Genomic DNA, 13,034 nt, shown 5'->3' with positions numbered 1-13,034 from the left:
AGTGTTCAAGTATTAGAAGGGATAACGTTTTCCTCTCTCCAGCCACTTTCTCCGTAAAGGTAAAGGGACCCCTGACCATTAGGTCCAGTCGTGGCCGACTCTGGGGTTGCAGCGCTCATCTCGCTTTACTGGCCGAGGGAGCCGGCGTACAGCTTCCAGGTCATGTGGCCAGCAGGACTAAGCCGCTTCTGGTGAACCAGAGCAGTGCACGGAAACGCCGTTTCCCTTCCCGCCGGAGCGGTACCTATTGATCTACTTGCACTTTGACGTGCTTTCGAACTGCTAGGTTGGCAGGAGCAGGGACCGAGCAATGGGAGCTCACCCCTTCGCGGGGATTCAAACCGCCGACCTTCTGATCGGCAAGCCCTAGGCTCTGTGGCTTAACCCACAGCGCCACCCGCGTCCCTTACCTTATACAATTCCCGTCATGTCTGGTCTTACCCGCCTTTTCTCTAAACGAAGAAAGAACAAAAACGCTGCAAGTGTTCCCCAAATGGGAGTTGTCCCATCCCCCTTAACCGTTTGGGCTTTCCCTTTTCTCAACCTTTCCCAACTCGACCACATCTGTTCTGAGCTGAGGCGACCAGAATTGCAACAGGTAATCTTCTCAGTGTTGCTGAACTGCGTCTCTCCTTATCCCTCGACCGCCAGCGGGGCTTGAAAGAACCCCACGGGCAGAGACTCAGTGCAGAGACACTGCGGGCTGCCTCCTCGCTTCTCAAGGCAAGAGCATTGGCTGAGTTTGTTCCCCGGCGTCGATGAATCAGAAATTCCAGAGGCGAGGCAGAAATTTCTTGCAGGCTTTTAATTCACAGGCATTGGCCAAGGGGCAGGGGACACACAGCTCTCCTGGTGCATCACAACGGCCCACCCCAGGCCACTCTGCCGGAACAAACTTAACCGTTCCCTGACGGAGAACACAGCTGTCAACACAGCTGAACACAACACACAGCTGTCAACTTTCCCCTTTTTTTAAGGGAAATTCCCTTATTCCAAATAGGATTCCGCACAAGAAAAGGGGAAAGTTGACAGCTATGGGATAACATACCCTGCGGGGGAAGCTCGGGACTCGATTCTGCACCCCACAGGCAGTTCGAGGGGGCAGCCCCATGCCGTGGTACCCAAAAAGTGGCAAGTGGGACGATGCAGGCAGAACCAAGGCAGACAGCGCCACGCAAGGGAATTTCACCCATATTTCTCTTCCTGTGTTGTTCCTATGCTCTGCTGTTGCAAGAACGAATCCCCCAGAAGCTGTGGGGTCCTGCTCCAACCAGCCCCCCAAAGGTTCGGAAGCCGGACGGGAGCTGGAGCCCAGCACGTTGGCAATGCCAGCCTTCAGTCATCGCCAACTTGGGCAATCCTGTGAAGGGAAGCTGTGGGTCAAAGCTCCCGTCTCCTGCCTCCACAAAGCTCTCCTGGTTAAGGGCAAAGGTGCCCTTCCTCCAGAGGGCTGGCAGAGGTTCGGGGTGGCAAGCCAAGTGCCCTTTGGGGGGGCACCAAATGAGCTAAGCAGCACCAAGACTGGAGAACGGCTTTCTTCCGTCGATTCTTCACCGTTTGGGCATTTGAAAAACAAACGAAAACAGTGGTTGTATAGAGGTAGCTGGGGCTGATCAGAGTTCTGGGATGGAAAGGAGGAAAAGAAAACCTGATGGAGGCTCGGGGCAGAGAGACCGAATATGTTTTGCACGGTGCAAGAAATTCCTCCCCACCGTTTTTCACTCTGGAGGTAGCAGAGCCCGTTCCGAGCCGGGTTACGGGCGACGCAGGGCAGGGTCCCTGGAACAGCTTCTGGCGGACCTTCCGGGGTCAGCTGAAAAAGTAGGTGGACTCTTTCACCTTCTCCAGGTCGAAGTCACCTGGAAGGGAAAGAAAGTGTATAACGTTCAGAATACAAGGAGAGGCCGGATTTACGTATAAGCAAAACAAGCTATAGATTAGGGCCCCACTCTCTTGGGGGCCCCCCAAAAAAATTAAAGGGGAAAAAAACCCTGGATGCACATTTCCAAAATATCAGATTAAAGACAAATAAAATAAAACCTACATCCAGCAACAGTGTTTTGTGTTGGGTAGGCTCCTACGATGTAAGTCATGAGCCCCGCCTGCTAGCCTGCTCCCCAAAATATCACTGGTTTGCTCCTTTCTATATATAGGGTGCCTAGCTCCTGTTGCTCGGTCCCTGCTCCTACCAACCTAGCAGTTTGAAAGCACCTCAAAGTGCAAGTAGATAAATAGGTACCACTCCGGCGGGAAAGTAAACGGCGTTTCCGTGCGCTGCTCTGGTTCACTAGAAGCGGCTTGGTCATGCCGGCCACATGACCCGGAAGCTGGACGCCGGCTCCCTTGGCCAATGAAGCGAGATGAGCACCACAACCCCAGAGTCATCCGCGACTGGACCTAATGGTCAGGGGTCCCTTTACCCTTTACCTTACATTCAGCATGGACTGGTTGCATGACAATATGTGCAAATGGCTTGAGTTAGGTCCATCAATTACCATGTAGCATATATTCAACCCAAAAAACAGAGGCAATTTGTTGTTGAAAAAGGACAGCTGGACATAGAAAGGGCCCTGTTACCTTCAGTAGCTTAGGGTCTCATCAAACCGAAATCCGGCCCTAATCCTGCCCTCCCACGGCGGAAAACCAGCTGCCCGTGGAAAACTGACCTGAGCACAAGAGCCCCTCCTGCGGCAACCAGAATCGGTTCCCTCCCTGCGAGAAGTGAGGTTACAGGGAACCAGGCAGAGGGCCTTCTCGGTGGTGGCGCCCTCCCTGTGGAACACCCTCCCGCCAGATGTCAAAGGAATAAACAACTACCTGACTTTTAGAAGACATCTGAAGGCAGAACTGTTTTGGGAAGTTTTTAATCTTTGATGTTTTATTGTGCTTTTAATATAATATAAGATGGGCGGGGTATAAGCAAGAAATAATAACAATAGTTCTATTGGGATTGTAGTTCCATTTGTGTTTCACAAGCTGGTCTCTGACCGTAATAAATTTCATAAAATAATAATAATAATAGTTGTTGTTGTTGTTTTTTAGGCCTGGAAGGGGCAGGAAGCATCTTCTCAGCTTCAAAAGCAAATTGGAAATTTGAGGACGAAATTAACGGACTATGCAGAATTGGACCAAATGACAGGAAGGATTCGAAACCTGCGGGACCAGAGATTTACAGAAGACTGGAAGAAGTATGTGAATTATTTGAAGAGCAACAAATTACGCTAGTAGGACTACAATAAGAAATATACGAAGTGTTGCAATGTGGAAAAAGGTAGAGATATTGGTTACGAGTTTGAAATGTAATACGGAAGATAAGAAATGCATACGGAGAGATTAGAGTGGAAAATTTTCAGACAGGATTGATGGAAGTCAAAAATTTGAATAAGATGCAAAAGTATGTTTAATTATTGTTGAAAATGATATGTTAAAAAAACTAATTTTATATATATATATATATATATATATATATATATAAAAGAAATTTGAGGATGGAAGCAGAGAGAAGAGAAGAGAAAGGAAGAGCAGAGACAAGACTCTGTAGAAAATGGGCAGCCAGCCACATATCCCCTGAAGAGGGTTTGTGTACGACTACAGAGATGAACCGAGAGCAGCAACAGAACACACCAGGGAGGAGGCTGGGAGGAGGTGGAAACTGCCTTTGAAATAAAGCTTTAGACAGCGGCTTCCCACCTCCAGAGCGGCAGATGGTGATGGGAGTCTTTGGCTACGATTCAGATTAGGTTTCTTTGGGAAGGGGGGGCAGGTACTTATGCCCCTTCTGCAAAAAAACAAGAAGGCAGGACCAAAACGGTTGGTCTAAACCAGGGCTGCATTGGGAGCAAACCTGTGGATTTTATACTTCAGAGGAAGGAAGGTGCCAGGATCGGGCCCATTTAGTTCCACGTCCGCAGGTGGCGCTGTGGGTTAAACCACAGAGCCTAGGACTTGCTGATCAGGAGGTCGGCGGTTCAAATCCCCGCAATGACGGGGTGAGCTCCCGTTGCTCGGTCCCTGCTCCTGCCAACCTAGCAGTTCGAAAGCACACCAGTGCAAGTAGATAAATAGGTACCACTCCGGCGGGAAGGTAAACGGCATTTCCATGCACTGCTCTGGTTTGCCAGAAGCGGCTTAGTCCTGCTGGCCACATGACCCGGAAGCTGTACGCCGGCTCCCTCGGCCAGTAAAGCGAGATGAGCACCGCAACCTCAGAGTCGGCCACAACTGGACCTAATGGTCAGGGGTCCCTTTACCTTTAGGGTAAAGGGCAGGTAATATACAGTATTAAGATGGTTGGGATGTTTGGTGATAGAGATGGTGGCAACAGCAATAAGAACTGCCTCTTTCCGCGTAGGGAAAATGGCCCAATAGCCATGGATAGATTTCTCCTCCTCCGTTTGCCCAGTCCTCTTTAAAAGTCGGTGCACAGCAGCTGACTGGGTGGCAGGGAGTTCCAGCTAAACGGACCTGTCCTGGACCTTCCGACGTCCAGGTTCAGATCCAGTGTCAGGGTGACACACGGAACTTTTTACAAACTTCCGCCCCGCGTCCCCTCGCTTGCCTGAAAGTTCCCAGACACAGCAAACTCTCCTGGTTGGGTGCGACAGGGAGACACGCAACCCACGGCGATGCTACAACCATGAGGACTAGGAACCTGGCTTTGTTTGAAGCCAGTCGCCGGTCCCCTGCAGTTTGGAGCTAAAAGGCCAATTCCACGTGGAAGGCCACATAGGGGTTGAGAAAGGCTAGGAGCCCCCCATGCGAATCTTGGTCCAAGCTGCGAAATCAGAGAAAGCAGGAATTGCGATATTGGCTGGGATGTGGAGCTGCCGAGCCCGAGGCAAGTGAAATGTTACAAACCGCCCCATGAAACGCCAAGGATGGCTACCATTTGGACTACTGCAATGCGCTCTACGTGGGGCTACCTTTGAAGGCGACCCGGAAACTGCATTTAATCCAGAATGCGGCGGCTAGACTGCTGACTGGGGGCGGCCGCCGGGACCACATAACAACGGTCTTGAAAGACCTACATTGGCTCCCAATATGTTACTGAGCACAATTCAAAGTGTTGGTGCTGACCTTTCAAGCCCTAAATGGCCCAGTATCCCTGAAGGAGCGTCTCCACCCCCATCGTTCAGCCTGGACACCTGGGTCCATCTCCTGAGGGCCTTCTGGCGGTTCCCTCCCTGCGAGAAGTGAGGTTACAGGGAACCAGGTAGAGGGCCTTCTTGGTGGTGGCGCCCGCCCTGTGGAACGCCCTCCCTTCTGATGTGAAGGAAATAAGCAGCTATCTTCTTTTTAAAAGACATCTGGAGGCAGCCCTGTTTAGGGAAGTTTTTTATATTTAACGCTGTATTCTTTTTAACACTTGATTGGAAGCCGCCCAGAGTGGCTGGGGAAACTCAGCCAGATGGGCGGGGTATAAATAATAAATTATTATTATTATTATTATTATTATTATTATTATTATTATTATTATTATTACTATTGAGTTTGGCACGTGCGGCAGAATGCCAACAGTGGTTTTTTTACGCTAATCGGGCCTTGCCTGGATCCTGGCAACGACACAGCAGACGTGATTCTCTCTCGTTACCAACAAACAGATGAGCCAAACAGAGAGTCGGCTGGAAGCCAAAATGAAGAGGCTTAAAAGATAAGATTAGGAAGAGTTCAGCATGGTTGGGAAGTGAGGCGATGAAGGAGGAAGGTGAAGAATCAAGCAACGCACGGGGCAGCGTTGACTGGAAGCAGCCGTCGAGACCACATAACACCGGTCTTGAAAGACCTACATTGGCTCCCAGGACGTTTCCGAGCACAATTCAAAGTGTTGGTGCTGACCTTGAAAGCCCTAAATGGCCCAGTATCCCTGAAGGAGCGTCTCCACCCCCATCGTTCTGCCCGGACACTGAGGTCCAGCTCCGAGGGCCTTCTGGCGGTTCCCTCCCTGCGAGAAGCCAAGTTACAGGGAACCAGGCAGAGGGCCTTCTCGGTGGTGGCACCCGCCCTGTGGAACGCCCTCCCACCAGATGTCAAAGAGAACAACAACTACCAGACTTTTAGAAGACATCTGAAGCCAGCCCTGTTTCGGGAAGCTTTTAATGTTTGATGCATTACTGTATTTTAATATTTTTCTGGAAGCCGCCCAGAGTGGATGGGGAAGCCCAGCCAGATGGGCGAGGTATAAATAATAATAATAATAAATAATAAATTATTATTATTATTATTATTTTTATTTATTTATTTTCTAGAAATGTTTCCCCTCTGCCCAATCGCTGCATCCCCAGAAGTGGGGTGCTTTTCAGAGACCCGTACGCCCCAGGGCCCGCGATTCACATCAGCCAGGAACCGGGCGCTGCGAAAATCAGCTTCATGGTGAACTTGACGTTTTTGCTCCCCCTGAAAACTCCTCTTCTTATAGCTACTTCCACGCCAAACCATGATGCCACCTTTAAACAGGCTCCCCCCCCCCCGCTAAATAATTCTGGGAACTGTAGTTTGTCCAGGGTTAGATGAGAGTCCCCTATTCCCCACCCCTTGCAGGGCTATAATTCCCAGAGCGGTTTTACAATCAACCGCTCTTTCCTTGGGAACTGTAGTTCTGGGAGGAGAAATAAGGATCTCCAAAGAACTCTGGGTGCCCTTAGCAAACTACATTTCCCAGAATCCTTTTTTTTTTTGAGGGGGGGACCATGGCTTTTTAAGGCAGCACCATCGTGCTTGAAATGGATGGTGTAAATATGGCCAAAGAAATATCAACAACCTCAGATATGCAGACGACACACCCTTGATGGCAGAAAGTGAGGAAGAATTAAAGAACCTTTTAATGAGGGTGAAAGAGGAGAGCGCAAAATATGGTCTGAAGCTCAGCATCAAAAAAAGGAAGATCGTGGCCACTGGGCCCATCACCTCCTGGCAAATCAAGGGGGAAGAAATGGAGGCAGTGAGAGATTTTACTTTCTTGGGCTCTATGATCACTGCAGATGGTGACAGCAGTCACAAAATTAAAAGACGCCTGCTTCTTGGGAGAAAAGCGATGACAAACCCAGACAGCGTCTTAAAAAGCAGAGACATCACCTTACCAACAAAGGTCCATATAGTAAAAGCTATGGTTTTCCCAGCAGTGATGTATGGAAGTGAGAGCTGGACCATCAAGAAGGCTGATGGCCGAAGAATGGATGCTTTTGAATTCTGGTGCTGGAGGAGACTCTGGAGAGTCCCATGGACTGCAAGAAGATCAAACCTATCCATTCTTAAGGAAATCAGCCCTGAGTGCTCACTGGAAGGACAGATCCTGAAGCTGAGGCTCCAAGACTTTGGCCACCTCAGGAGAAGAGAAGACTCCCTGGAAAAGACCCTGATGTTGGGAAAGATGGAGGGCGCAAGGAGAAAGGGATGACAGAGGACGAGATGGTGGGACAGTGTTCTCGAAGCTACCAGCATGAGTTTGACCAAACTGCGGGAGGCAGTGGAAGACAGGAGGGCCTGACATGCTCTGGTCCAGGGGGTCACGAAGAGGCAGACACGACTAAACGACTAAACAACAACAACAAATGTGGCCAAAAACGGATTTCCTTAAAGAGTGCCTCAGCCCTTTTATATCGTACTCTGTCGGGAATCGTGTAATTTGAAATGCTTTTAAGATCTGCTGTTTTGGACGGTTATAAATACACTTAAGGCTGCGTCCAGCAAAGTCGCGCACGGTTCCAGAAGTGGTTTGACGGTCAGTCCCCAGGGAACTCTGGGAATTGATGATCTCTGAGGGGAATGTGTGTGTGTGTCTTTCTCCTAACAACTCTCAACCCTCTCTAACAAACCATACTTTCGCAAGAATGCTTCTGCCAAACTGATGGCCGTTGAAAGAAGAACGATATTACCTTAAATCAGGGTTGGCCATACTTCGGGAAATTTGATGGGACGTAGCCAGGATCCGGCCATCACAAATTGGCCGAAATATCCTGGAAAATCCGGACATATTTGGCAACCCGTGTTGGAAGTGTAGATTTTGGTGGGTTTCCTTAAGAACAGCCCAAAAGAGATTTTGCAAACAAAAAAGCTCAAAGCAAAAATTTCATTTTTTCAATACCTCTGTTGGGGGACATGTCATTCTCTTTCTGGGGTACTTTGCCCAACTTTGGCCCCTGTCCTCAGCTCTCACCTGCGGCTCCTAGGAGCTGTCAGCAGGTGACAGAGGCCACAATCCTGGGAACGGCTTTGGCTGGCCAGCTAAACCAGGCGAGGGGAGCCGATGGGTCTTGCCTAAACAAATGTTTTTCGCAGGCACCGAAAAGGGTATAATTAAGGCACCTCTTGGGTGCCCTGCTCAGCATAGTTCATAGCTTCTCTGAGTTATTCAAGCCCCTTCGCCACGGCAAGGCAGTGATCCATGAAGCTATGGTTCTCCCGGTAGTGATGTATGGAAGTGAGAGCTGGACCATAAAGAAGGCTGATGGCCGAAAAATGGATGCTTTTGAATTCTGGTGCTGGAGGAGACTCTTGAGAGTCCCATGGACTGCAAGAAGATCAAACCGATCCATTCGGAAGGAAATCAGCCCTGAGTGCTCACTGGAAGGACAGATCCTGAAGCTGAGGCTCCAAGGCTTTGGCCACCTCAGGAGAAGAGAAGACTCCCTGGAAAAGACCCTGATGTTGGGAAAGATGGAGGGCGCAAGGAGAAGGGGACAACAGAGGACAAGATGGTGGGACAGGGTTCTCCAAGCCGCCAGCATGAGTTTGACCAAACTGCAGGAGGCAGCGGAAGACAGGAGTGCCTGGCGTGCTCTGGTCCAGGGGATCACGAAGAGGCGGACACGACTAAACGACTAAACAACAACAAGGCGCCTCTCTTTATCTCAACTGGCAGGGAGTTCCAAAGGCTCTGCTACGCTAAATGACCGAGTTGTTTTAAAGTTAAGAAATTTCAGTGGTATTAGTATTTATAGGTATTTGTACGGTCTGGGTTCCTTCGGAGGCAGGTCCAGGGAAGAAATCTAAGGAATATACGATGGGATTGGCCCTGGCGTGGATTGTCTGCTGACGGAAGGATCTCCTGGCCCCAGGCCCCCAAAATAAATATGCTCGTACCTTTTTTTGGGATGCTAGACAGAAGCTGAAACAGCCTCTGGTACTCATTCGCCTTCTTATCCTTCCACTCAACCCTGGAGATAGAAAATATCATTTTCTGTAATAAAGGCGTCACCCAAATAATAATTAAACATCTTTGCAGGAAAGAACAACAACAAGGAAACCTTCTTTGCTTTCCGCCGGACCCATCCCTGACTTAATGTTTATGAACACAATCCTACAGGACTCCAGGAGGATGTCTCTAATAGTGTATGCACCTTGGGAACTACCTGCCACTAAAAACCAGGCAGGCGCTATCCGTATTTTCTTTATGGCATCCTCTGTCCTCATGGAGGCGCAGGTCAATTCTGTGTCCAGGGCTGCTGCCTCCCAGATCCATCTGGTACGCTGGATGAGACCCTCCCTGTCTGCAGACTGTCTGGCCAGAGCGGTGAATGCTCTGGTTATCTCCCGCTTGGACTACTACCATGCGCTCTATGTGGGGCTACCTTTGAAGGTGACCTGGAAACTACAATTAATCCAGAATGCGGCAGCTAGACTGGGGACTGGAAGCGGCCGCCGAGACCATGTAACACCGGTCCTGAAAGACCTACATTGGCTCCCAGGACGTTTCCGAGCACAATTCAAAGTGTTGGTGCTGACCCTAGAAGTCCTAAATGGCCCAGTATCCCTGAAGGGGCGTCTCCACCCCCATCGTTCAGCCCGGACACCGGGGTCCAGCTCCGAGGGCCTTCTGGCGGTTCCCTCCCTGCGAGAAGTGAGGTTATAGGGAACCAGGCAGAGGGCCATCTCGGTGGCGGCGCCCGCCCTGTGGAATGCCCTCCCATCAAATGTCAAAGAAATAAACAACTACCTGACTTTTAGAAGACATCTGAAGGCAGCCCGGCTTAGGGAAGCTTTTAATGTTTGATGTTTTATCGTGTTTTTTATAGTCTGTTGGGGGCTGCCCAGAGTGGCTGGGGAAACCCAGCCAGATGGGCGGGGTATAAATAATAAATTACTATTATTATTATTACTGGAAATTATTCCAGCAGATGAAAATATTCCATTAAATGCAACCTGTAACACTACAAAACAAAACTTTAAGATTTACTGTAAGGTGAACACTGAAAGTGGGGTATGTATATATGTAATTATTTTTATTTTTATTATTACTACTACTATGTGCCTTTAAAGGGAAGATCATTATCCTAGCTTGCATTGGATCTGAAATACGTTTCTACAACTGAAAGCGCTGATTTTCTTGCAGGGGGGAGTTTGGTTTGTTGCAACTGCATACAAAATAATTCTGCTGCTCTTATCTCTGTTTTATTTTTTTAAAACTCTGAAATGGCTGCGGATCTTTTGCAAAGCGGTCCGACAAACGGAAACCGATCCGATGTTTAAATAGAATATCGTATAATGCACACAGTGACTTGCGATCTTGATCACACGCAGTCTGTAGTCCGCTGGCAGTAGGAGTACAATATGGGCATGTCTTTAAGTTAACATCTTACATTAAAAACCTGACAGTACCAAACTATCAAAGGCTTTTCACCAAAGCCAGACTCAACATCTTTCCTTCTGCAGTGTTAAGAGGAGTTCCCTGCCAGGACAGACTTTGCTCGTGTGCTCAAGACATCGATTCCATAAAACATATTTTGTTGCACTGTGCAAAATACGAGCAAGCCAGGGCTGAACTGATACTATCCTTGCTGGTATCTTTCCCGGGAAAATCAGAGGCTCGCTATGTCAGGTTCCTATTGGAAGACCGGACAAACGCTAGAACATTAGCAGTGGCAAAGTTTTTATCAGTGGCTGCAAGAACCAATGATCCCTATATTCTGAACGAAATGCTTGTTTAACCTGGAGGTAGGCTGTATGAATTGTGCATTGCTTTGTAACGATTTGTTGGGTCTCTGGACCGTAATAAAGGTTGATTGATTGAAACAGAATATTTGGAGAGGGGCGGGCGAAGAAAGCGACACACACTTACGGAACGTGGGAACAGTATTTCTGCAGCATGAACTGGGAGAGTTCCTCTAGGATAGGGTGCTTGTGGAGCTGCACAAATTGTTCGCGGCAGACCTGAAACGCAAGAGTGTGGAGACAGCTCAATTGACTAGTAAACTCTTGACCGAAGAACGGTACGCTCCTTCTATCTGGGATGGTCGTCCTCTTCCACCGAGCGCGCAGCTTTGGGAGGGACGCAGATGGAGCGGTGAGGGAGGAAGGGCACAACCGCCTAGCCAGCCAGATTAGCCGAATCAACCCTGGCGATCAATGGGGTGACAGATGTCACAGCCAGATCACCCTCACACCCATGAAAAGCCCCAAACACGATTCCATGGGTGATTCTGAGTGTCCTCTATTTAAGAGGCTTCTACTCTCCAGCCTCTTCTAGTTGTTTTATCTGCGAGTCTTTTAGTTCTTATGCTCTTACAGCTGTTTTAACTGTGTGTCTTTGTTGGTTTTGAGCTCTTATCTGCGTTAATTATTAGTTTTTTATCCATCCATTATCTGTGTTTAATCTTGTATTTTATTCGGATGTTTTATGCCTGTTTCCTTGTCCTCATTTGCCCTAACAATTATTGGTCAAAAATCCCAACTGCTATTTTATCAACTAGTAAACTCAGAGGAAACTCAAAGCAAAAATTTACGGGAAAATGGGGTGGTTATAGAAGATACATTCAAAAAGACAGTAATAGTTTTGACTCCATGCTAGCATTCGAGTGATAAAGGAACTCAAAGGAGGTGGGCAACAATTAAGGATTTATTATGTGTTCAGAATGTATTAGAAAAATTATATAGAAAGTTTTATTGTTTTGCGTACATTCAAATGCAAGGTAAAATATATGCAAAGGGACCTGACAGGAAGTCAAAGTTGAAGAAAAGATTTTGGAAGGTAAAAGGGGGAAAAATATTTACTTTCATTATTATCATTTTGTGTGCAGGTGTGTGGGTGTCTACACATATGTGTGTTGCCGTATGCAATGTTTGGGAGGAAATAAGAGGGTAAATAACAAATAGCAAACTAAATATCGATGTATGTAATTTTTATTTCTCAATTATATTTAGTGGTAGTATGGCTGTATTGTTTTTGTTGTAACATAAAAGCATTCAATAAAAATTATTTTAAGAAAAAGAAATGCAAGAGGAAGGGGGGCAATCACCACCGTTGTCCGAAATGCTAGGACTCGCGGGCACCCGGTGAGGCCGAACGTCGGGAGATTCGGGGCAGGTTAAAAGAAGGGCTCCTTCGTTAAACTGTGGAACTCGCTGTCGCAGGAGGCTGAGAGAACCGCCCAACTGGATGGCTTTAAAAGAAGATGAATTTGTGGCTACCGTCTGCCGCCACAGTAGAAGTACAGTGGTACCTCGGTTCTCAAACTTAATCCGTTCTGGAAGTCCGTTCCGAAACCAAAGCGTTCCAAAACCAAGACGTGCATTACTGTATTTAAATATTTTTTGGGAAGCCGCCCAGAGCGGCTGGGGAAGCGCAGCCAGATAGGCGGGGTATAAATAAATTATTATTATTATTATTATTATTATTATTATTATTATTATTATTATTATTATTATTATTATCATTATTATTATTATTATTTTCCCATAGAAAGTAATGCAGAACAGAGTAATCTGTTCCACACTTTTAAAAACAACCCCTAAAACAGCAATTTAACATGATTTTTACTAACGAGACCACTGAGCTCCCAGTACATTTCCGAGCACAATTCAAAGTGTTGCTGTTGACCTTTAAAGCCCTAAATGGCCTCAAAGGCCCAGTATACCTGAAGGAGCGTCTCCACCCCCATCATCCAGCTCCGAGGGCCTTCTGGCGGTTCCCTCCCTGCGAGATGTGAGGTTACAGGGAACCAGGCAGAGGGCCTTCTCGGTGGTGGCACCCGCCCTGTGGAACACCCCCCCATCCGATGTCAAGGAAACAAACAACTTTCTGACTTTTAGAATACATCTGA

General features: G+C 47.9%; 1 protein-coding gene across 1 annotated transcript in view; it reads right to left on the bottom strand.

The window, feature by feature from the left end:
* Positions 1-947: 947 nt before the first annotated feature.
* Positions 948-13,034, bottom strand: part of POLRMT (RNA polymerase mitochondrial) — a 50,652-nt gene continuing 38,565 nt past the window's right edge. The window contains exons 19-21 of the mRNA XM_081895386.1: positions 11,054-11,145; positions 9,079-9,152; positions 948-1,859 (exon numbers count right to left, since the gene is read on the bottom strand). Of these exons, the coding sequence (XP_081751512.1) occupies positions 1,810-1,859; positions 9,079-9,152; positions 11,054-11,145 (216 nt within the window). The 3' untranslated portion in view covers positions 948-1,809. The remainder of the gene's footprint in view (positions 1,860-9,078; positions 9,153-11,053; positions 11,146-13,034) is intronic.

Source organism: Podarcis melisellensis (genome assembly GCF_964234715.1).
Source record: "Podarcis melisellensis genome assembly, chromosome: 18".
Lineage (NCBI taxonomy): Eukaryota > Metazoa > Chordata > Lepidosauria > Squamata > Lacertidae > Podarcis > Podarcis melisellensis.
This window is presented reverse-complemented; position numbering and strand designations above follow the sequence as displayed.